The sequence below is a fragment of the Excalfactoria chinensis genome, chromosome 23 (genome assembly GCF_039878825.1).
Source record: "Excalfactoria chinensis isolate bCotChi1 chromosome 23, bCotChi1.hap2, whole genome shotgun sequence".
Taxonomy (NCBI): domain Eukaryota; kingdom Metazoa; phylum Chordata; class Aves; order Galliformes; family Phasianidae; genus Excalfactoria; species Excalfactoria chinensis.
In genome coordinates this window covers 174,931-199,518 of record NC_092847.1, presented here as the reverse complement: position 1 = coordinate 199,518, position 24,588 = coordinate 174,931, and the positions used below count along the sequence as shown (strand labels likewise).

Sequence of the window (24,588 nt, the reverse complement as noted above, 5' to 3'; positions counted from 1 at the left end):
GGGCTCTCCCATACTGCTCTGTGGAGCTGCAGCCCACAGGAAATACACCACGAGCTGTGCTGTGCCCAGCACCACCAGCACTACCAGCACCACGCTCCTCCTTCCTATTTCCCTGCAAGCTAAAGACGGGGCACACAGGTAAGCAGGCTCCTCTGACCTTTCCTGCCTCTGCTCAGGCTGCCCAGGGGCCCACAGGGATGGGTGCTGCACTGCTCTGTGTCAATGCTGCTCCATCTGCAGCTCCAATGCCAAGAGGCTGCCATGGCTCTGAGCAGAAGCACTCTCCCAAAGGCAACCCACTGTGTTCAGCCCACACTTGATACAGTAAAATAACCTCTGTTAAATGGAAACCTCTCAACCGAGGAGGTTTTAAATGCAGACCAGCTCCGGGCTGGAGCTGAGATGGAAACATGTCCTTGTCCAGCAGCCACAGCTCTCCCAGCCCAGAATTGCTTTGGGTTTCACCACTACAGCCACACTGCATTGCTCTGCACACAGAACTGCTCAGCATGTCTCCATGTTGGCACCCATCATTGGATCTCTTTAAAATCCTCCAAGGAGTGCACAGCTCTGACTGCAGTGCCCTCCTCAGCACTGCCCACCCTCCCTGCAGCCCAAACCTGCCATCTGCATGAGGTCACCCCTTTTGTCCTTCCAGACCCTTCCATGGAGATCAGATGCTGTGGCCCAAGGTTCTGAAAGCCCATTAGAAACCTCTCCTTCGCTGTAATTCTTCATTAAAGCTGAGATAATCTGCGATTCCTTCAGCACGTTATCAATTTTGCAGAATAACAATGATTGTAATTAGAGTCCTGACACACCATCAATTGGTTACAGCCCTCAGATGGTGACAGTGTGACCGACTGAACCCAACAGTGCCACGGCAAAGAGCAGAACCAACCCCAGTCCTGCCCACCAGCAGGGCACCCAACGATCCGTTCACCCACGGAGAACTTAAAAGCTGGAACAAAACTCCTCTCAAAGCTTCCCAGTGCTGTGAGATCCACTGGAAGGAGCCGGTCGTGCACAAGTGCTGTGAGCTTCCAGGTTCACCCACGCAGACCTCCTCTGTTGTATCAGAGCACACTGCGGGTTATTGGGAGCCTCGGCCGCCGTTCTCCATCCTCACGTCATTGAAATCACAGCCCAAATTTTGTCCATCCCTACGTTTATGCCACGGGGAGCTGAAATGCCTCCAGTATGTCGTACAGCATTGTGTATTTTGAGACTGCTGACCATGGTAAAGAAAGCTGAAGTAATTGTTGTCGGTTATTTCTTCACTGCAGCAACGGAGCTCCACAACCCAAGGGAAAGAGGGGTCCATTCTCGAGCAGAACTGGAGCAGAACAGCACGACACGCTCTACTTTTTACCTTTTATTCTTCAAGCTATGCTGGAAATCGGAAGGAATGTTTACTTTCACTAATTAACATTTAAAAGCCAAACAACAGTCACGCTGTGCTCCAGCATCACCCTTCATCCTTTGAAGTGCCTCCCCAAACACAGCTGATTCCTGGACAAAGCACTGCTCCAACTTACCAGCAAATGGAGAACTCCTAATAAAGGACGCGTTCAATTCAGAGAAGAAAACCCAACAAAGCACGTGCTGTGTCCTCCATAGAACCACCTTTTCAAGTCCAGAAGAGAATCACAGCATGGTTTCAGTTGGAAGGTGCCTTAAAGGCCATCTGGTCCCACTCCCTGCCATGCACGGGGACACCCACAGCCCCAGCAGTGCTCACAGCCCTGCCCTGCCTTTGTGGGGCTGCAGGGATGGGGCAGCACCGCCTCTCTGTGACCCATCCAGATCCCTGCTCTTTTACTTTGAACCCACCTCCCCTTGTCCCATCACACAGACCCCACTGTGGACTCCCGTCCTCTTCTGTCTTACAGCTCCATCCGACACTGAAAGGAGGAGCTAACACTGGGTTTGCAGCGTCCCACAGTCATCTGAACGAGAGCAAAACTCAAGTCATCAGCAATAGCTGGAACGAACTGGAATGAAGGAGGAAGAAAAGCTTCCCTGGAGCACTCAAGTGGAAACTGTGAAATTCCAGCCCCGCTGAGCAGTTCTCTCTGCTGTCACAGCCCTGGACGGTCCCTCACCCAACACCTCCATCCCCAACACACACGCTGGGTGCTCGCTGTCTCCATCACAGGCTGCTGCCCAACCTCCAGCACTGAGCAGCCACCACTGATGTTCTCCTGTGTGCTCTGCAGCTCGGAGCAGTGCTGCCACACTGCTGGGCACCGCCAGCCTCGTGTAACACCATTCCCTGCTGTGGTCAGATAGAGCAGCACAGGGTTAATCAGATGATAATTATACAAGAGTTTAAGCCGAAATCGGTGCAAAAAGGCACTAAATCCTGAGTTGTTTCCAATGTGGACACTGGATGGCACATCCACGCAGGCCAAGCATGGCGGGCAAGAACCCCTCTGGGACACAGGGAGATTCCCACACGTTCCATTGGCACATACAGAGTTCTGCAAAAGTAGGTGGATGCAATTCACATCTCACCTCCCGTAAACCACTGGATCCTACAGAAACCAACAACAGCTCAATACTGCTCTCCTGTTTCCAGGAGGAAGGCCAGGAACCACGTCAGGCGCTGGGCCTGAAGGGCTCCCTCTATGCTCCAGGCCGGCACAGGCACAGCCACAGGGCCATTATGGGGGCAGATGGGGGCGGTGGGAGCCAAACCCTGCACAGCTATGGGCTGTTCCACCCTCAGAGCTCCGTTTTCATCCCGCTTCTAAACACGCTCAGCGAAACCATCTGATCATACAGAGGGATATTGGCCTTTATAAGGGATGAGAGCCGTTGTAGTCGGTCATTATTCCTTCAGAGAGCTGCTCATCTCTGCCTCTCTAACAGATAACGAAGCTCAGGAGGAGCCTTTATTGTCAGGCTTTGGTTTTTTGTGTGCAAGCAGATGAGAAACATCGATGAGATTTTTAAAACAAACCACAAAAGGAAAAACAACATCTCCACAGAAATGCTGCTCTGCTCCAAGTGCCGACAATACACACTCCAAAGGGATTCTGCTCCTCAAAAAATAAAAGATTACATAAGTTCAGCCTTGGTCGTATAATGAAAACCATCTCAGCCCCCTTCCACTGTGCCAGCCCTGCTCTGCTCCACGCCGGGATGGGCTCAGGGCCGTTCGGTGCCGGCCGGGCGCGCTCCGAGCCTTTACAGAGCGCAGCTCCGCCTTCTGCCGTGCAGCTCCGGCACAAAGATCCGCACCATCTCAGGCACCAACTTCACTTTCATTCGGCCGCCGATGGGAGCCCCGGCAACGGGCGCAGCGCCGAGCCGAGGAGCGCACGACGGGGAGCAGCGCTGCTCTCAACTCCGAGCATCGCCCGCAGCGCTCCGGCCGGCAAAGTGCGGCGCTGAGCTTCAGCCCCGGCTGGGGGAGGCGTGGGGCTGCGCTGCCATCACCGTGAGTGCCCCGGGGCGGCCGTGCCACCCTCGGCCCCGCGGAGTGCACCGAGACGAAGCGATTCACAAACGTTCGGCAATCAGATTTGCGCTCCGAGCTCCGTTTTCTCCTCGCCATTCGGGGCCGTTTATCCCCGTAATGGAACTACCCGACCGCGCAAAACCGCGGGGCTGAGATCGAACGGCTCTGAGCAAACGGGGTCAGCTAACAAAAGAAAAACCGAACCCGCACCGCAATTGCGAGCACGGCGCGCCGCCGGGCCGGGCGATGAGGATGAAGACGAAGGCTGCCGGCTGTTCCCAGCGAGGATCGCGTTCTAAAATGGTGGCCATGTCTGCCTTGGATTCGGCGAGCGGAGCCGGCGGCCAAAACTCCGGCCGAGGTGCGCGGGCTCGTCCAACTTGCGCACTGACCGCCCGCACGGACAGCGGAGCGCCGGGAGCCGCGGGGCCGGGCCGGGCGGGGAGCGCAGAGCGGAGGGCCCCACAATGCCAACATGGAGGGCAACACCCGAGCGCGGCTCCACACCGGGGCCGTTCGCCCCGACTGCGCTCCGGGACGGCGCCCAGGGCCGAGCCGCAACTTTTCGCGGCCGAGCGGCGGGGGGAGGCGCGGAGAGACCTCGGCGGGGAGCGCGGGGCGGCCGGGTCAGAGCTGAGCCCAACGCGGGCCAACTCCGGCACTTGGAGCGACTTGGAGGCGGCCGAGGGACGGACGGAGGGGGAGGGAGAAGGGGGGGGGGGAGCGGCGGAAAGGCCCCGGCCGGCCCCGGGGGCGACCAAACTTCCGCGGCGGCGCCGGGGCGCTCCCGGCCGGGCCCACCTGCCCGGGATCGGCGCCGGAGGTGCGGGCTGCGGGCCGGGCCGGGCCGCCACACAAAGGCCGTTCTCCCGGCGGCGCCATGCGGGCACTCACCGGCGGCGGCCGCACCTTGCAGATGCCGGTCTGCTCGGCGATGGGCCGGATCTTGTGGATGAAGGCGAAGGGGTCGGCGAACTCCTCCCAGCTGGGCTCGAAGACGGGGCACTCGGGCGGGGGCAGGAACTCGGCCATGGCCCCGGGCCGGGCCTCGCCGCCACCGACCGCCGACTCGGAACAATCCTCCAACAGCCGCCGGGACCGCCGAGCAGCCTCGAACGGGACGTGCGCGTCCGCCGGGAGGTGGGGGGTGGAAGGGAGGGGGCGGGGGGGGCACGGAGCCAGAACGAGAGAGAAAAAGAGTCCGCCCCGGGCTGGGCGGGGGGAGGGGGCGGCGGCCGCCCCGCCCCGTCACGCGCCTTTGTGAGGGGGCGCCGGGCCGGGGTCGCTGTTGGGGCTGTGGGGGGGGTTGGGGGGTGGAAGGTGTGAGGGTAACGGCCCGGGGCCGGCCGGGCTCTCGGCGCCGAGCCGTTCGGAACGAGCCGAGCCGCGAGCTCCGAGCGTTGGCCCCGCGCCTTTGTGCGGCGCCCCGCGGCCCCGCTGCCCCGCACCGCTCCTCCAGCACCGCCGGTTCGGGGAGCACCCGCAGCCCCGCGCCGCTCAACCTCCGCGGCGGCCGCCGGAGCCGCTTCCTCGGCGCGGCGCTGCCCGCAGCGTAACCGATCTTAGAGCGGAGCGGCCCGAGGTCCGGCGGCCGTTGGGCCGCGCGGCGCCGTGAGGGGCGCTGGGCCCGCGGCGCTGTGTTTACATGCGCGGAGGGATCCGCACAGCTGACGGCCGCCGCTGCCGGCGCTTCTTTTTTTAAAGAGCCTCTCCGCCGCCTCCCATTGGCTGCGGCGCGGACGCGTCACCGGGGGGCGGGGCCGGAGCGCGCGGCGCGGACGCATTGTCTGCCCCGACCCCGGGCGGACGGCGCCGGACTGAGGCGGCCCCGTGGAGGCCCCGCGCCGCGCTCGGTCCCGCTCCGGAGCAGCGGCCGCTTTGTGCCGAGCGCCCCGAGCCGCCGCCGCGCTCCTGAGCCACGCGGGTCGCGTCAGCGGCGGGACGGGCCGGGGGGGGCGTCTCCGCCGCGGCGACGGAGCGCGACGTCGGACGGGGACGCGCCCCGAGGGCCCGGCCCGGCCCGCCCCGCGACGCGCAGGGAGGGGCGGCCCCGCCGCGGCTGCAGGCTCCGCACGTAGCGCACGTGCGTGCCGGCCCGGCCCCGCCCCTTGGCCCCGCCCCCGCCGCTCCCCGCAGAGCGGAGCGGATCCCGCCGGTTCCGCCGCCGTCCCGCAGCGCTCGGCCCGGTTCCCGCACACGCGGGTCGCGTCCCGCCGGCTGTGAGCGCCCTGCGGAGCCTCCGCGCACAGCACCACCCCCACCCCACCCCGCTGCCCCTCGTGCCCGGCCGCCATGTTCGGAGCGCGGCCGTTTCCCTGCTCAGACGTACGGGCCGAACCCGCTCTTGTTACACGGCGCCGCGCTCGTGGCCCGAACCAAAGTGCCGGCCTAAAGCTTCCTGCCTTCGAGTCAGACCCACGCGGTGCTACCAAAACCCCCGCAGGAACCGCCGCTGCCGCCTTCCTACCGCGGCCCGATTGGGCACGCACGTGGTGGAAGGAGGTGCCCAGCCCACAGCGCTGCAGCGTCGAAGGTCCCCAGCACGGAACCAAAAGCTTTGAGCAACGCTGTGCCAACGTCAAGGATGCTTAAAGATTCCTATATCAGAAACCAAAGTCTTTTTGGGGATGACTCCCCGGGGACTTGTTCCATCAGAGCCGGAAGGGCTGTGGTTAGAAGGACTGTTTCTGATAATAGAATCAGGTACAAAAGTCTCCTATGGGACTCTGGTGGAACAATGTGATGAGTACAGGTGCTTTGCATTGGAAGTTATTACAGGGGAAGACAAAAGCAACACAAGGGTCTTAAGGTGATCAGAGCAGAGAGGAAAGTTAAAATGACCTCCAGTATAACAAGATCGTCCCCTTGGAGGGGATCAGGGGGTCCAGGACTGGAGAGGAAGAGCAAACTCTGAAGGGCCTGCATCAGGAACCTCATCAACCCTACGTGCTGCGTAACACAAAATGCTCTGTTGTACTTGGTGGGTGAGTGGGGCAGCGCTGTCTGAGCTTGGAATCAATAGCTCTGGATCCTGTGCTAATGAAGCACACCTTATAGAAGGAAAGGCAGGTTCCTCCTGGTTGAAAAGAGAATGCGTGCATTCCTTAAGGGTTTGGTAGTCTTATTTGCTTCCAAGGATGTGGCCATAGAGCTGAATCGTACAGCAAGAAGGGGCAAACGAGACCAGGAGCTGCTAGCAAGAAGCAGGGCCTCAGCCAGAGGAAGGCATCCTCAGTGCCAGCAGCCTCAGCTGCATCCCAAAGCACAGGAGCTCCAACTGCAGCCTGTTCCCATGGCACCCTGAGCCCTGGAACAACGGGAGCACTGGGAATTGAGATGAGCTCCAGGATCAGAGCGCAGGGCTCCGAGCAGACAAGGTACCTGCAGCTGTGGGCACTGAGAAAACCTGAACTGCTCCCACAGACTCAGAAGTGGTGAAAGGATGCTAACATTGCAGGAACCCCACTGTAGGGTTACCTGGAAGCAGGCTGGAACAGATCCTGTACGAGTCCAAGGCAGTCAGACTGCAGCGCCCAGAGAGGCAGACCCAGTACTACATATGGAGCCTACCGTCAGCTTTTTGCCTGAAGTCATAGATAAGCAAACTCTGCTGAAGCCAAAGAGCTCATTTCAACAGCAGCTTTTTGCCCTATTAAAATCCATGTTCACAGCATAGGGCAGGGAGGGAAACACGCCGAGCCTTTCAGCTCTTTAAAATAGATTCCTGGGAACAAACAGATTTAGTAAGCAGAACGTATGACAGATCAAACCAAACCAGTTTACCTGGGCAAACCAGCCACTTGTATGAGCCTGCAAAGCATTCTTAATTTCATCACCAAGGCTAGGAAAGGCTTTTACATTTTCCAGCACGCCAGCTGCTCTGAGATGCTGATGCACGTCAGCCTTTGATGAACAGCGTTAAGCTATCCCAGTCTCAGGATCCTGTTTAGGAATATGGAGGGAACTGGATGAGAACCTCTGGCCGTTTTGTTAATGCAGCCTGCAGATGTTGCACTGACTCCTGCTGTAGTGCCAGGGACACAGACTATTTGGCTTGCTACTACTTGGCTGATTGGAGTCCCAGCAGCAGCATTCTCAGATGGATAGCGATCAGGAACTTGGCTAGGAACTTCTGCTCCAAGAGAAGAGAAGCAACAGTTTCAACACTGAGTTGTCGTGGTACGTTTTCCCCCAGCAGCTGTGCTCCCAACCCTTGCCCTGCTATGTGCTGGCTGACAACATGCAGGCTTCACATCTGCGCGGTGCCTGCCGCGCTCGGGGGAAGCCTAACAAGCACCACAAGCTCTTAACTCTTCAGGCTGCAGGCTGAACATGTCAGCTACAGGAAACCACGCGGAGGGGCCACGCTGAAGGGGCAGGCAGGAAATCTGAGCCCCGTCTGTGGGCTGCACTGAGCAGAGTGAGGACGGAAGTCCCACAGCTGCACACAACAGCTCCTGGTTAGGACGGCGTCAATAGGCAGGTAAAGGCAGATGGGGAGCATGTGGAAGCCTAGAATACTTCTGTTCAAGCATGGGAAGTCCTTCACAGTTGTGCAACTCTCTCCAGCATTACTTTATTAATAAAGTTTCTAAAGTCTCATACCCTCTCATTAGCTCCTATTAAAGGCTAAAGAGTCTTATTCCAGATCCGGGGACAGACTACAGTAGGCACAAGGAGAAGCAAAGCAGCGCCGCAGGAAGCGTGGCAGAGGTAAAGCGGGGCTATTTCACATGCTTCTCTTCACTCTCCAGCTGCTGACTCACACAAATTACAGCCATACCTGCTTACTCTCCGCTGTGCTAATAGCAGTGTGGGATACAACCTGCTTCCAGGCAGGACATGAGGGTGGGATGCTTCCGGGTAAGTGTGGGGGCTGATGAAGGAGCAGCCATTGCAGTGCTTGGAGAGTCAATGAGGGTGAGGCCCAGCTCATTATCTTAAAGGTAGTGTCTAAAATAGGTCGGAATAATCTAACCCTAAAAACCCCCTCGCTTCCTTGCATCAGCTGTGAAGGGAGCTGTGGGTGACAAGCTCAGGCCTGGACCTCAGTGCTGGGGAAGGCAATTCAGCTATGCAGCCCCTGCAACACAGCGGGGCAAATGGAAAAATACAACTTGCCATGATGCTCAGAGCTACAAAGCACAGCTTCTTAAAAAGGAAAAGGTAACTGCAGTGAAACAAAGCACCATCACAACCGTTCCCCTGAGTATCTGAACTCAGCTGTGGTTTCTGCATGGGTTGAGTGGAAACAGCAATAAAAAACCCACTGAGGAGCCCATCCCTCCTGCCAGCCGTGCAGAGCCCACTATCACAGCGTGCAGGCACGTTGCACCACCGCAGATAAACCCACTGCCCTCCTCTCCACCGCTCAGTGAGGTTACACAGGCCCAGGCAAGGAGAGAAGCTGGTCTGGTAATAAACATTTAATTAAAGCTCGTTGCAGAGAAAGAACGACAAACTACTATTCAGGAATTCAAAAGGCAGATGTGCACAATCATTTAAGGCCTCATATAAGTCACTAAAAAACACTAAAAATGAGTCTAAGAGTAGAGAGACAAATAGAATGAGATTGGGTTTTAAGCTGCCATCATTCACAGATGGAAAGCCCTGGACGTATTACTTACAGAGAGGGTATAAGCATGGAGGAATGGCTGCAGATTGCTCAGATACATGGGAGGATGTGTAAGAGCTGCACGAATTAAAGCAGAGGAAAATATTTCAGCTAATATTTCAGATAACACTGATGACATGAAATGACCACGTTAGCCAAGGCAGCAAGAAACCACATGAATCACAACCAGGCAGAATGATGCAGAATCTGGTAGATGGCATGTAGGCTTAAAAGCAGCTGGTGAGCCAGAAGGCATTTGAAGGAGAAAGGATGTGATTAAATAACCTGGCAATGGAAAGAATTTCATAAACTCCTAAAATAAACATAAATCAGAGCCCTCAGAAACGCGCTGCATTCGAAGGGCTTTTTCAAGTGGCTTTCCCAAAAATCTGGGCTGATTTGGCAGGCCTGGCTTCCCACATCCATCTCCACAACCCTGAGAGCCTGGCAGATGACACCGAGCTTTCAAACTGACGAGCACCTTTTGCAAGGGAGTACAGGACTGAACAAGAAAATAAGCTGCCAGTGGCAACAGGTAGAACTGTAAGGTTTGCTCCTCGTCTGCCAGCACCTGCAATTGCCAAAACATGGGTGTATTGGCTCTTAGTTGCTTCAGAAGCATTCTGCAATAGACACGTGTGAGTATTTAATACAGCTGATCAAAAATAAACAAGGTCTAAATCAATGTGCAGACAAGCTGTCCCTCTCAACGTTATCAAGCAAATTTAATACGCAGACACACTTAATAGACACCAAATACTTGTAGGCACTGCAGATAATGAAGCCAGCACACATATGCTGCAAGAGACAAAGCTGGAGCTTAAACACACTGTTGATATCTGCAACAGCAGTGAACAAGTAAAGAAACAGCCGGAATTTGAAAACAGGAAGATAAACACTAAAAAGCAAAAAGAATAAAACAAGAAACAGAAGTACTTTGTGTAGAAGGGTCAGTATCTGTTGCCTGAATGGTGAGATAATCCATGGATGAGGAAAGCCCTCCATTTCTGGGTGCCATATGTGCTCACTGCAAGGCATTAACACTTCCCAAAAGTATCTGTGGACAATAGCAGAAACGGGTCTGTAACACACCGAGACGTGACTGGGACACTTTTTAATTAATGCATCGCATGCTTTTGCCTTCCACATCAACACTCCTTCTCAGTTGTGAAGAACAAAGACAGCGACCATTTTGTCCCAGTCAGCACACAGTAATTGAGGCTGGGGTTCAGCTGCAGCTGCCCCACAGCACCCCATGCTTCCCTCCTGCCCACCGTGGCACTCAGCTGACCCTGTGCTGGGCCACCAGAGCTTGTGAAGCTGAAAGCTTTGTCCTTCTCCCTACCCCAAGAATGGATTGATTTCCTTATCTATTTAACACAGCACAAGCACAGAGACAAGATCGCCCAGTGATAGAAGAGGGAGTACTAGGGAGTATGGGATGCAGAAGTTAGCAGTTCAGGCTGCCCCACAACAGCAGGCACAGATATCCAAACAGAACTCAAAACAACTCTGCATGCAACACAGTTTTGATAGTGCAAAATTGCATGAAGTCAGCTCCAGAACTGCCTGAAGACAACAGGCACACTGAAAATGTTTTACCAGTGTCTTTCAAACGCTGCATACCTGCAGTGCTCACCCACAGCACGTTCTGCCAACTGCACTTTGAAGTAACCAAAAAGCCACAGACCTCAGTACTGCCAAATGAAAAGCAGCCCGTGCAAGTGATGATGGTGCAAGACTGAAGTGCATGTGACAGCTGCAGCCATAGAGCTGTGACAAAAAAACAACATGGAAATGCTTGAGGTCTTGGCAGTCTTCAAGAATACCACTTGGAATTCATCCCCAACACGATGCATCAGTGTGCCACCTACAGCAGCCAGCAGTGAAAAAGGAGCCTGAATAAACATTGACACAGCCAGTAACCTCGTGGAGGCCTCTGTCTTGCAGAAACTCATAGCAGTGACAGAAAAGGTGGTAAGCACAGATGGAGGGAGTTTGAGATGCTTTGACAAAGGGATTTACCTGGACTCAACACCTTCAATAGGCACACACTGCAGAAATCATACACATCACTCCAGGGCCAGCACCTGGAACAGAGGGAAGGCCTGTTGTCTGTTCTTTCCCCCATCCCTCTTTGTGCTGTACAAGAATCCTAGCACACCTAGCACTACAGATAACTCACTTCCAGGTCTAATAGATAGAAAAATGAATCTCATCCAGCAAACATAGGGCGCAGGAATTTGGCAGAGTTATGAACTGCCCAGTTACCTCCTTCACCCATCTCTGTTTGATGAACTGCTGACTAGCAAAGCTCCCAGTGGGTTTTCAAGCAGCAATGTGCAGAGAATAGCAACAGCATCGCTCCATTTCAACCTTGCTCCTGGCTGTAGGCTCAGCTGCCCTTCCTCTATACCTTCCAAGCTCTGGTCATGCATCCCTTGTGACCTTGTACAAAGGCAAACAGCCTCATCTGGCACAAGCAGAGGGTCTTGAAGAGTTAGCAGCACTGCAGCTCAGACAGCAAGATCTGCCCTGCTGGGTTTGTGCAGGTTTGGCTGAGAATGGCAGAGCTGAACATGGAATGGCTGCTCCTTGCTCACCTCACAGAGCTCTGGGGGTAAGCAGTACTGCAGCAGAGGGCCCAACAAGGCTGCAGGTCTGAGACAAGGTAAGTCAACCACCTACAACTGCATGTCAGCAAAGTAGCTAACTGACACTGCTACTCCTCCAGCTCTTCCAGTTGTTCCAGATATTCTGCAATAGATGACTAACCTGCCATTGAGATATTGTTCTGCGACTCCCCTTGCTATTACACAGCAGGAAAGGCAAAAGGTGAACCAGAGAATCCTTAGTCCATCCACCACAGATAATGCTCACTTATTGCCTCATTCAGAGGCAGAGTAGGTGAAAACAAAGTTGCTGCACTGCGTTTCCCTGCAACGGCACCAGAAGCAGGTTAGGACAGACACCATCAGCCACACACAGGCTGGCTCACCAGTGTGCATGCAGTACACCCATGGTGCCTGCTCACTTCCTCCTCCTCCACTTCATGAGTCAGTGGGGCTCTATCGGGTTATAGCTATTAACTGCCAATCTCAGCACTGGAAGAAAGCTGTGTCACCACAGGTAAAAGTATATTTAGCTCCCACTAGATAATGCCTGTGTTTCCACCAGCACCAACAGGCTGCCTTCCAAGCACAAATACGGGCATGCTTCTTAACTAGAGAGACACATTCAGCAGCATCTCCCTGCTGTAATTATCTCTGCTTTATATCTGAGAAAAACAGTCTTATCTTCACTCACTACAACTATGACTACACGGAGAGGGTTAAGTGCTCACTAGTTAATGCAACAGCATGTTTCTTAATGCTGCTACCAAGAAAAATAGACTGGATGTGTGGTGTCTTCAGCGTGAGCCCAATGGTTAACAGATGACAAAGCATCTCTTGTTATACCTATCAGTGGCAGCTTATCGTTTTTCTACTTATCTTAAAAGAGCACTGCATGTTATTTTTAACATGTGAAAGCATAATCCATCTCCAGCCTGATGAGCACAGCAAACAAGATGCCCTAGCTTGATCCAGGTTCTCAGAGAACTCAGCACTACAAGAATGCCCTGCAGTACCGTGTCCTGCACCAACTCATCCATCACTGTACGCTGCACAAGGAACACTGACCTACTGCAAGCCAACTCCCATCACGTAAGAAGCAGCATCTTGATAAAGGGTAATCCTCATGTACAGTAAAACAACAAACCATACCAGCAGGAAGCTGAGCAGGCAGGCCTCACATAGCCAAAAGTATCCTAAAAAGAAAGATGACAAATCACAGCTGAAAGACCATACTGAAGGTCAGTTCAGGAAAACACTCCTATGCGCTCCAGTGCACACAAGTTCTAAGGACAGCCGTGGCGCTGGCACCAGCAGTCACAGGGCCTTTGCAGTCTGCAAGCAGATCCCATACCAAAGACCTAGGTATCTGTAAGGTATGCAACATCCCCCTCCAGTACTGCTTATGGCACTGCCATCACATTAAAAGTCTGAATACATGCAAGGAAATGAAGTCAATCTGACTTGCAACGAGTACAGCTGCCTCCTGGGCTACGTCTAGCACATTTACTTAACTACCTAATAAACAGGAAAATAAGTTGTCAGGAGGACTTTGAGCACTCCACAGTTGGTCAATGCCTTTCCCCGATCTGTTTCATTCTGTGAGTCCATGTCAAACACTGCAGCACTATTTGAGTACTGAAGGTTTCCCTACACAGAACGTAAGGTGTTTTTCTTACCACAGCCAAGATTCCTGCTAAGCAGGTATACTCACCTTCATCAACTAACACAGGCTCCAAGGCTTAGCCTAAATCACATTCATCAAGTCAGAAGGAAAACAAATAAGGCTGAAATAGGACTGGGAGTTATTCTCCATCTCAAGTCCAGTCTCTTACAGGCTTTGGCATCGTATGAACCTCAATATTCAAGCACCATCACATATTTGACTATTCATCCTTTACAACTTCCGTGGGAAAGACTTAATAATAATCACCCATCTAAGGCAGAAATGAAAATAGGTTATTTGTGGATGACTGTGCTTTAATGTTCCCAAGCCCCCACCCAGAACACACGGAACGTTTCAGAGTTATTCACATTTGCCAGATCCTCCCATTACTTCAGACGCACAAATTACAATCCTTTCTTCTGCCTTCCACATCAAGCCAAACCAATGAACTTACTGTTTCTGCAAAATAATCACTTTTAGGGAGAAGTGCTGTTTAACCCCAACCAGCTCACTCAGATTTTGCTTCAGACAGAAGGCGCTGTGCAGACAGCCAGCAGGCCGGGACTGCATGAGGACAAAGCAGCAGGGCAATCACCACAGGCCCCAAGAGCTATCACACACCTTCCTGCTATCACACACCAAAACATCATCTCCCCTTCCTGCTTGCTCTCTCAGTTACTCACAAATGTTTGACCCACATTCTGGGGCAAATACACACTACTCAAATAACAGTGCCATAAGGACAGCAACTTCTAACTACAGCATGATTACTTTATTCAGCTATCCTTCTCAGAAAGTAGTTGTGTCTTAAGACTATGGACTGTTTGTACACAGCTGATGAAAGTACATAGTGTTTGGACACTACTGGATGTCTTAAAGAAGTTTATTCCAATCATTAGACATGATTTACACTGCTAATAAGAAGGCAGTACACTGGTGAAGAACTGCAATTCACTATGGCTGTATTCAGTATTCTTCACCCTCATCTTCTCCATCCATCGAGTCTGTGCCCACTTCTTCATAATCTTTTTCAAGTGCAGCCAAATCTTCCCGAGCCTCTGAGAATTCCCCTTCCTCCATCCCTTCTCCAACATACCAGTGAACAAAGGCACGCTTGGCATACATCAGATCAAACTTGTGGTCAAGACGAGCCCATGCCTCAGCAATGGCTGTAGTGTTGCTCAGCATACACACTGCTCGCTGTACTTTGGCTAGGTCACCACCAGGAACCACTGTTGGTGGCTGGTAATTGATGCCAACCTAGGGGAGAAGCACAACAGACTATGAGTTTCCTTGGAGCATTCAACAGGGACCCATAGTCAAAGAAACCAGAGAAAACATCTCTGCACTAAGACTCTATTTCTCAACACAGATCAGGTACCAACTGATTTCAGTGAGAAAACACACTTAATAAGCCCATTACAGTGAATTTTATTAGTCTAAAAAAACGAAAAATAATAATAATTAAAAAAGACTTGATATAACTGAGACTTGCCTTAAAACCAGTCGGGCACCAGTCCACAAACTGGATCGTGCGTTTGGTTTTGATAGCGGCAATAGCAGCATTGACATCCTTGGGGACAACATCCCCCCGATACAGCATGCAGCAGGCCATGTACTTGCCATGGCGAGGGTCACACTTCACCATCTGATTGGAAGGCTCAAAGCACGCATTGGTTATCTCAGACACAGAGAGCTGCTCATGATAGGCTTTCTCTGCTGAAATAATTGGGGAATACGTTACCAACGGGAAGTGGATACGAGGGTAAGGCACCAAGTTAGTTTGGAATTCAGTGAGATCCACATTTAAGGCACCATCGAATCTGAGGGAAGCAGTAATGGAAGACACAATCTGACCAATGAGGCGATTGAGGTTAGTGTAGGTGGGGCGTTCAATGTCCAGATTCCTACGGCAAATGTCATAGATGGCCTCATTGTCAACCATGAAGGCACAGTCGGAATGCTCCAGAGTGGTGTGGGTGGTCAGGATGGAGTTGTACGGCTCAACAACAGCTGTTGAGACCTGTGGTGCAGGGTAGATGGCAAATTCCAATTTAGACTTTTTCCCATAGTCAACAGACAGGCGCTCCATCAGCAGGGAAGTGAAACCTGAGCCGGTGCCTCCCCCAAAGCTGTGGAAAATCAGGAAACCCTGCAAGCCAGTGCATTGGTCTGACTGAAAGAGAAAATAAACGCATTACAGCGGTGGTACAGACATTAAGAATCCCAAAACAAGCCTACTCCAGACTCATGTAACCACTCAACTCTGACATACCAACCAACCAAGCCTCAGGAAAGTAGTAATTAATTCTTGTTTCATTAATCAAGGAAGTGTCTCAAAAAAAAAGAAACCATTCTAAACTCATATTCTTAGCAGTTTTAAGCCATCAACATAAGGGAAGATGACCTTCCCATTTCTTCCTAAGTAAGTTACTACCTCAAAACATTCTCTAATCCCATTCTCTGGAAGGCCATTAGTAGTCATAGTTCTTTGAATTTTGCCTTGCTTGATAAACTGTCTAACTTGCATTGATTTGACATTCTCTTCCTGCACAAGATGTAGCAGTCTCCTGTGCCAGAACTATTGCTACAATCCTCCAAGGGCTGTGGGCATGCAGCTTATGTCAGAAACGAGCTGTCAAACTGCATTACTTTGCCACTGTTGGACGAAGCCAGACTGCCTTCCCCAGAAAAACGTGCCAAGTGGTGCTTACCTCTATTTCCCAGGGCTGACGGGGAGGTAAAACAGCTTCTAAAGGGAAGTTATGACCATGTTTTTCAGGTCAAAGTCCAGACTCAGCATCAGAGCCTGTGGCAGCCAAGTGCTTGATACCAGCTTTGAACTGCAGAAGCCGTATCTTTCTCTAACTCGCTTAACATTCCATATTAAAGCACCACAGGTGAACTCTCAATTCTTATGCAATGAGAACACCTTGCCTTTGTGACACAGACTTGGTAAAGTATGTGCTAGCTGCTCTAAAAAACTCTAACCTACACTGTCATCTTCAGGATCAGCCACACGAAGAAAGCACCAAGGAACCTGAGCCATCACAGCATACTGAGATTTGTCTCCTGCTGCTGCTACAGTAAAACTGAGTCAGAAGTTACAACTGAAGGAAACTCAAACAAAAGTCGAAGCCATGTTAGCTAACACCCACTTCACCTTCCCTGCAAGAGCCCCAGCCAGACACTAATCCCTTTCCAGCAGGAACTACACAGATCAGAATGGTATCTCAGTGCTGGCTTTCTGAAGCTGAAGATATAATACACGTTGGGCATCTCATCAGCATTTCAGGCTATTCGAAAGCCCTAGCCAACAGGAGTAACTCAACCACTTTCAGCAAGCTAAGGATAGAAACACATGCAAAGTAACTCCACAGCTTCCCAAACACAGAACAAGTTAAAGCAGAACTCATAGGCCTATAGATATTGACAACCTCATTTCCAAATCCTGTAAAACAGGATAAAGAAACCTGTTTAAAGTGCAGTCAGTGAGATGTCTTACCAGTTTCCTGATACGCTCTAAGACTAGGTCAATTATCTCCTTCCCAACTGTGTAATGACCTCGAGCGTAGTTATTTGCAGCATCTTCTTTACCAGATATCAGTTGTTCAGGATGGAAGAGTTGCTTGTACGTCCCATTCCTCACTTCATCTGGGGAGACAAGAGATTCCTTTAATACACCAGTTTTTTTTATGTATATAGATCCTTAAAGCTTCTGAGACTATTCAGACCAAGGTACCTTGCCCTTATTTACAGATAAGTAACCGGTTTTCTTCCTATCAGTAGATGGTGCCCAGTACCTAGCATAGCCAAAGTGTGGGACAACTGAGAAAATCCAGTCCCCCAAAAACTGTCCCATTTTCACAAGGAGCTTTTGACCTGCCAGAACTGTTTGCAGCTAGACTGCACAAGCAGAATCACTCTTCTGTAGTTTGGGACTCAATTTCTGATTTTCATCTGCAAAGTGGGTCTAAAGTACAGCTTTTCCCCATGTTTCCCAGGTCATTCACATTGCTGCCTTATTGTTCCTGCAGCTGTGGGCGCTTAGAGCTTGCACTGCTGGCTTATCACCTTCTTTCCTTTAGTTGTACTTTCTGCCAAGGGCAGAAGGGAATGTTCTAAAGGAACAAATGTTATTCAAATATCACTAGAGCAAAAGTAAACTCTAGCATTAATGGCTACTGCATGAACAACTTGGAGAATTATGAGGAATAACCCTTGGGCTGTGTGTTGAGGCCAGCAGGAAGGTGAACTGAGCTGCCCTCCGGACAGGCTGTCCCTCATGTTTATGTTTCACCAGGGCAGACTCAAAGTCACTCCCATTAAACTCCTAGACATGTTTCTGCCTTATTTCCTGGTGGGAAGCTTTGACAGCATTTTATACACCACACACGGAACTGGTGCACACACGCAGCAGTACTGCTGCTTTCGCCAAGGGCAGCACTATTAGAAAGCCCCAGAAATCCCTGCTGCACACATGGCATCTATAGGAGTGCTGAAAGCACAGATGTTCTGAGACAGTACAGAGGGACACACTGCATGAGCAGGAAGAATAAGCAGAGCAGCAATAAGGAAAGAATGCTGACACCCAAAGGCATGTGATGTAACCTTCATAACAAAAGGCCCCAACTCCTTCAGTATTGCCAAGCATTTCATCAGGCAGCCTTTCGCCCATCTCCCATACTGCACTTCCATCATTAGCAAGCACTCAACACTACCATGTATGAGGCGTCCCACGGCTCAGCAGCTATTCCTCCAGCAGCAAGGCAAGATCTCTGGCAGCTGCTCTCCCTCACCTCATTTCTCAGCCTTTCCTGGTTGCTCAGAGCCACCACCTGGCCAGCAGCAGAGGGAGCAACAGCTGTGGGGCTCAAGGAAACAACACCTAATGAGCTACAGCTCCTAGCAGCCTTTTAAGCATCAAAATGTGCTCTACTCAGTGGATACACTGTTACGGGACATGGTTTAGTGAAGAACTCAATAGGTCAGACTGATAGTTAGACTTCATTACCTTGAAGGTCATCTCCAACCTAAACGGTTGATTTTATTTCAATGTTCAGCCTAGATCTGCCCTTCTGCAGTTAACAGAATGAGATTGAGAAAGCAGAGGAATAATCCTACATACAAGAAATCTGCTTAATGAGGTACATTACAGCTTTCTAAAAAGGGACCTGTGCCTTTTGAACATACCACTCTGTATGCTTTCAAGAAGTTATAACTATCTTCTGTAGCAAAAGCATGTGGCATATTCATAGGTTGGCAGAAGGTGGTGTTCAATCCTTTGGATTCCCGGGGAACACAGAACCAAGTGCTCCCCATTACCAGGAAGATGAAGGCAACCCTTCCATAGTAAGAATTCAAAGCCCTTCACAAGCCTGGAGGAATGGATCCCTTGGGCAAAGTATGTAAGTTAAATCCAATCTTACAGTAGGCACTACAGTCTCTTGCATACATCACTGTATTTACCTATCACTGCTGGCTCGAGGTCCACAAACACAGCACGAGGAACATGTTTTCCTGCTCCAGTCTCACTGAAGAAAGTATTAAAGGAATCATCGCCTCCACCGATGGTTTTGTCGCTTGGCATGGTCCCGTTGGGCTGGATGCCATGCTCCAGGCAGTACAGCTCCCAGCACGCATTTCCAATCTGCACACCAGCTTGACCAACGTGGACTGAGATGCACTCACGCTGTGGGGAGGAAAAAAACTGGATCACTGGCAGAAACAGCAGCTTCCTTGTTTACAAAATATTCAGCACACACAGCTCGAACTCCCATATTGCAAAGCTGTTTGAACATTGGCCTCATTGTCTTGGCGTTAAGGGTACAAACTCAGTAGGACAAAAATCCTTTCAGCCACCAACCCAGGAAGACCCTTTGGGACACTCATCTTGACAGGCCATCTCTCCTCATTCACCCTATCTTCAACCAGACAGGGAGAGCTCAACTCATCTGAACCCTTCAGCCAACATTCACGATCACAAACAGTGATTTTGATGAACCGATGCCTGCAGAAAAATACCCCTGCGCTCCAAGGCCAGAAACCACCACCAGAGGGATGAAACCTTCCCTAAAATCCACGGCCATTTTGGTTAATGTACATAAAAAAAAATAAATCAGACAAACTATCCTGATCACTTCAAGGAGGTCCAGCAGGAAGCCCTTCCCTGAGCAAACCCTTCCTGCTGCTGCTGAAATCTGAAACAGGCCCCATATTGCACCACTGTACAGAGTGCTAAACTGAGACTGAACCAAATCAGGCCTCATTTAAACTGTGTCAAAACAGTTATGTCAGCAGGACGATCATCCGTAGCAATTTAGAGATTCCCAAGGTGCATTTGATGTCCAGAGCACAATGCCAGCTTCCTTCACATTGCAGCACGCAGCTCTGGACTCTAGGAGCCAAACCACAACTGAACCAGCTCCAAACTCCTGATCTGTGGCACTGTGTGTTCTTTGACCAACTTCTGCTCTGAGTGACTGAGCTAAACGCATTCCAGAAGAGCAGAGCACAGGACAGCTTTGAGGCAGTCACGCTGAACTCAGGCCCTATTGATGGGTGATACAAGTCATCCCCTGAAGCTCCAGGGTTGCAGAACCTGGAACCAAATGCAAAGAAAGGAGCAAATTTGCTATTTCCTTGGGAACTGCACCTTCAGAACTGCAAATCTATTTGCTAAATAACAGTGTGGTGGTAGAGAAAACACGATGAAGAGTTGAGAACAAGCCATCCCAACTATGCATTCAGATGTGCAGCTTCCAGAAGAGCCATCCACAGCCTCACTGCAGCCAACCACACAAAGCTGCTGCCAGCCCATTGCTCTCCAGGGCCACAACTTCATCCCTGTCCAGGTGGGAGCACTGGGCTTGGCAAAGCACTACCATAGCAGAGGGCAGCCAACCCACACACCACAAAGAAAGCAACAGGAAAAGCAGCTTCAGCACACAGCCCAGCAAGGGAGTCTGTGTACTGGAGAAGCCAAGCCACAGCAATTAGACCACACAGCAATTAGGTCACATTGCCCTTCAGGACGGCTCTTTTTCTCCACTGAGAGGGAAAACGCAGAATTAATTCCCCCACTTCGGCCTGGAGCCTCACACCTGCAGTGACATCTACTGCTGAGATGTGCTTCATTAGCAGAGCTCCTAAGCAGCTGGGGAAGGTCACTGATGGGACACACAGGGACTAGCATGCCCCCAAAAGGCGAAACGTGGGAAAGGTCAAAAGAAACACCGGCTTTCCAGCATGAAATGAACGAGCGGCCCTTCTTGAAAAGGCACGAGGCAACGGCAATTTGTTACAAAGAAAGCCTGGGCAGCACAACCATAGCACAGGTCCTGCAGGTCCTACGGGTGCAAGTGTTAAACAAACACAGGTACGTTGACTTTGTGCAAGTAGAAAGTTCAGCACTGGGGGCAGAGCAAGTCCCACGTACAAACACAGCAACAATTAACTGAGGGGCTGGAAAGACCCCGAGGCTACTGCAGGGTGTTCCGATCCGAATGAGGCAAAGGACGTGCAGTGTTACAAAGGGACACACCTGGCTGCAGGAGGAGCCTCCCCTGCCTCAGATCTGAAGAGGGGGGATGGCAGGGAAGGCTTCCCCAGCACGGTGGTGCAGCTCTGAATAAACACCGGCAGACCTCAGAGCTCCCCTCCAGCCGCACGGCTGCAGTTCTACCGCTATTTTTAGCGGTTACATGGACACCTCCCGACACCAGAACCACGGCTACACAGTAACATCTGGGAGACCTCGGAGCTCCCTCTGGACACAGCGGGTCCGGCAGCACCGGGATAACCGAACGGGAGCAAAACCCGGGCTGAGAAACGCGGTGTACGAGAGCGAAAAGGAGGCTGCAGCCAGCGGTCACCGGCACAGCTTCATCCTGCACGCATCAACAGCGGAACGCCGCAGTTCAGGAGGTTTAAACAGGTCTGATGAGTGCGGGGGCCGCATTCAGTAGCGGGACCCGGCACGGCCGCAGCGGGAGGATAGGCACACAGCGGGGCACGGCAACCGGGCGGACACCGACCCGCCGCTTCCCCGCTCGGCTCCCGGACTCCCTCGGTCACCCCGCAGCGCGCTCCCATCCCCGCTGTGGAGCGTCCCGCCCGCGGCTGCCATAAGGATCAAAGGAGAAGGGGCAGCCGCCCCCGGCCCGCTGCGGAGCCGCCATGTTCTGAGGAGCCGCCTCCATTTTGGGACGCGCGGCCTTGTGCTCCCCGCTCCCTCCGCTCCGTACCGCACACCGCGGACCTGCAGCTCCCCGCCGCGCACGGACGGGACCGCCCCGCCCCTCCACGCCACCTCATCCCGCACGGCGCTGAGTAACGCCGGCTGCCGCCTCCTCCCCCCGCTCACCATGGCTCGGTCCGGCAGCGCTGCGAGCGACAGACGCGCAACGGGTCTGAACGGCACCGCAAACGCGGCCGACCTTCCCCGGACGGTTTATATAGCGAGAAGGACGGGGCGGCCGACTCCCCGCGCGTCGCTCATTGGTTAAACCTCGTGCAGAGGCGTCACCGCCTCGCGGTGCTATTGGGGAATCCCCGGGGCGAGAAGGTTCGCTTAACCAATCGGTGACAGGCGGCGGCCGAGCGCGCAGCGCCATTGGACCTCAGATATGAATTTCACCGTATTGCGCCTGCTATTGGTCGATTTGTAAAGAGGGGCGGAGACAGGGCGGGGCTTCGCCTTCCCGCCAACGGAGGCCAGCGCCCATTTCCTCACCTCAGGCGCTGGGAGCGCTGCTCCCCCTCGGGTACAGAGAGGGCTTAAATCCAAACGGCCGCGTAGAGACCGCTGAAATCTGCGCATTGGAAGCTAAAATGCTCCAGGTTAGGCTGTGTGGCGAGACGAGACGGCTCCCAGGGCAGCTCCTCCTTCTGAACTATTGCAGCAGGCTCCTATGGCAGCGGCCCTGCCTGCCTTCCTGCAGGGAATGCAGACAGCTGGAAGGTAAGGAACGCGAGAGAGGGAACAGACACAGCCCAGACGCAGCACCGCATCTGCTTCCCAGCCAGGATCACGGGTACACGGTGCAGAAATGCACCCACGCAGCGGATTCCCTCCGCATGGCTGCCTGCCGCAGGAGCACAGCGCGTCCGACACCACAAATGGCCCCAAAAGGCATTTCAAGGACAGACCGAGGGACATAAAACTGCTTGCAGTGGGGCTGGCGAGCAGCTCAGCTCAGCTGAGATGCGAGAGTTGGTTAGAAGGAGCGCAGAGCTGGCTTTTATCACAATCTGGCTTTTATCACAATCTTCTTCTCTTTGCACGTTTAAGGCAACCCCCCCCCCCCCCCATCTGCTGCGGTTTCTTTCTGTGTTCCCCAGCAGCTGCAAAGCACTCGGTGGTTTTAGGCTGAGCACCTGGTGGTTTAGCCCTCCTTTCATTCCAGGCTCTGCTGTAACCTGGCTTGGCAGGAGGCAGGGAAGCATTTCCCGGCATTGTTTGTTTAAGGACCCTACAGTTATCTCCTGTTATTTCCTTCCCTCCTACTTCTCTTGTTCCTGCCAAGGAATGTCATGTTAGGAACGTAAAATAACACACAGAATCGTCATCGTGCATTTCAGATATCCCAAACACCACCATAAGAACTGCAGCAGCATCACCTGATCAGTGTATGAGAGGAACGGCCCCATTCACCCCCGTTATTAAACCTGGGCTGCTCACAGCAGAGGGTTGGGGCAGAACAGCCAACAACATCTTGGCTGCTTTACCTTTGTAGCTGAATCGGTACCAAAAGTGTCTAACAGAGCAGCGTGCTGACACATGCACTGCACAAAGGCTCATCCTCTGCAGATCTGCCCCACAGCTCCCACTGTAAAGCTGCTGCATTATTCACACAAGGGCTTGCAAGCTTAGAGCACAGACTGGACTGCAACCACCGAAAGATAAAAGGCTGTGAGAGCCGTGGCTGCTGCAATGCACACTCAGAGCTGCGTCCATCTTCACAGAGAGGCTGCTGCTGGAGGCTACACTGGGATGCTGGCACGGAACTTACCTCCTGACTGCTTAATACACACACGGCTCTGCTGACGTCCTTCAGCACTGAGACACTGAACCGTCACGCTCTGCTCGTCCATGTCCTCATCAAGATGGAATCTCTGCCTTCTTCCTGCTCACATCCTGCACGGTTGCTTTATTTGCCACTCACTCCATCAGCCTGTGCTGCCCGGCAGCTCTGCGTGTTTTTATTTCCACGTACTCAATAAAACCACACGACTTTAAAACGCCTCACACACACACTTCAGGTACCACCATATTCTTACAGGTTACAGCCGTCAAGTAGGATGAGATTTTAGACAAACCTAAAACGTTAAGATCTGGGGGCGGGGAACATCTGAACATCAATCAGAGGACGCGGCCTTACAGCTGCGTGTCACACAGATCCGCACAGCAGCGCTCTCCTCCTCCTGCTGTGCCACAGAGCAGCCAGCCCGGAGACATCCCAGCTCGAAGAGCGGCGGCAGCGTCCGGCCGTGCCCCGCTTTGCGGTGCGGTGCCGCTTCGGAGCGTCCCGTCGGTGCTGCCCGGCAGGGGGTGCAGCCGGCGCCGCCAGCCGTCCCGGCCCCGCGCCGGTCTCACTCGTGGGCGACGCGCTCCAGCGCCACGTAGAAGCTGTCCTTGTCGTCCAGGCAGTGCCAGCCGATGGGCCCGGCCTCGCAGTCGGCGCACACCAGGAACTTGACGTTGCCCACGTCGCGGGTGAAGCCCACGTTCTCGAAGGAGAACATGTCGCGCACCAGCCAGTGCTCCCGCACCACGTCCCCGTCCCCGCCGTCCGCCGTCGCCGCCGCCTTCTTCCTCATGGCGGGCAGCAGCAGCTGCGGGCAGCGCCGAGTCACGTCAGCGCCGAGTCACGTCACCGCCCCGCCGCCAGGGGGCGCCCTCCGCCCCGCCCGCCCCTCCCGCCTTCCCCGGTACCTCACGGCAGGCGAAGGTGGCGGCTCCGGGCAGCAGCACCCGCGAGCCGCAGCGCTGGCACAGCACCGCCTTCAGGTTCCGGCCCTGCGCGCACACCAACCCGGCCGAACCCGGCGCGGCGGCGACCGGAGCGGGAGGAGGAGAAGGAGGCGCCGCCGCCGCCGGCTCCATCTCCGCGCAGGCCGCCGCCATGGCCGCGCAGGCGCACTACGGGGCCGCCACCGCCCGGAAGGAGGAGCGAGCGGTGAGTGCCGCGCCTGCGCAGTGCGTGGCGCGTCCGCAGGGAGGGAGCGA

At 53.2% G+C, this 24,588-nt stretch overlaps 3 protein-coding genes across 4 annotated transcripts in view; all 3 read right to left on the bottom strand.

Moving 5' to 3' along the window:
- The window catches only part of KDM5B (lysine demethylase 5B), a 28,299-nt gene extending 23,635 nt beyond the window's left edge, over window positions 1-4,664 (bottom strand). Inside the window, exon 1 of one of the 2 annotated variants that reach the window (XM_072356131.1) lies at window positions 4,361-4,664. In XM_072356131.1, the coding sequence (XP_072212232.1) occupies window positions 4,361-4,498 (138 nt within the window). In that variant the 5' untranslated portion in view covers window positions 4,499-4,664. The remainder of the gene's footprint in view (window positions 1-4,360) is intronic. The other variant, XM_072356130.1, reaches the window with a different exon arrangement.
- Window positions 4,665-8,878: 4,214 nt separating this feature from the next.
- On the bottom strand, window positions 8,879-21,865 carry LOC140261994 (tubulin alpha-1C chain-like). The gene is made up of 5 exons (XM_072356057.1): window positions 21,724-21,865; window positions 18,828-19,050; window positions 16,864-17,012; window positions 14,854-15,534; window positions 8,879-14,618 (listed from the first exon to the last, which is right to left on the bottom strand). The coding sequence occupies exons 1-5, from the start codon at window positions 21,724-21,726 to the stop codon at window positions 14,325-14,327; spliced, it is 1,350 nt and encodes a 449-aa protein (XP_072212158.1). The 5' UTR covers window positions 21,727-21,865; the 3' UTR covers window positions 8,879-14,324.
- A 1,674-nt stretch (window positions 21,866-23,539) lies between these two features.
- On the bottom strand, window positions 23,540-24,533 carry RABIF (RAB interacting factor). Its single transcript, XM_072356060.1, has 2 exons — window positions 24,295-24,533; window positions 23,540-24,194 (listed from the first exon to the last, which is right to left on the bottom strand). The coding sequence occupies exons 1-2, from the start codon at window positions 24,484-24,486 to the stop codon at window positions 23,952-23,954; spliced, it is 435 nt and encodes a 144-aa protein (XP_072212161.1). The 5' UTR covers window positions 24,487-24,533; the 3' UTR covers window positions 23,540-23,951.
- Window positions 24,534-24,588: the final 55 nt, after the last annotated feature.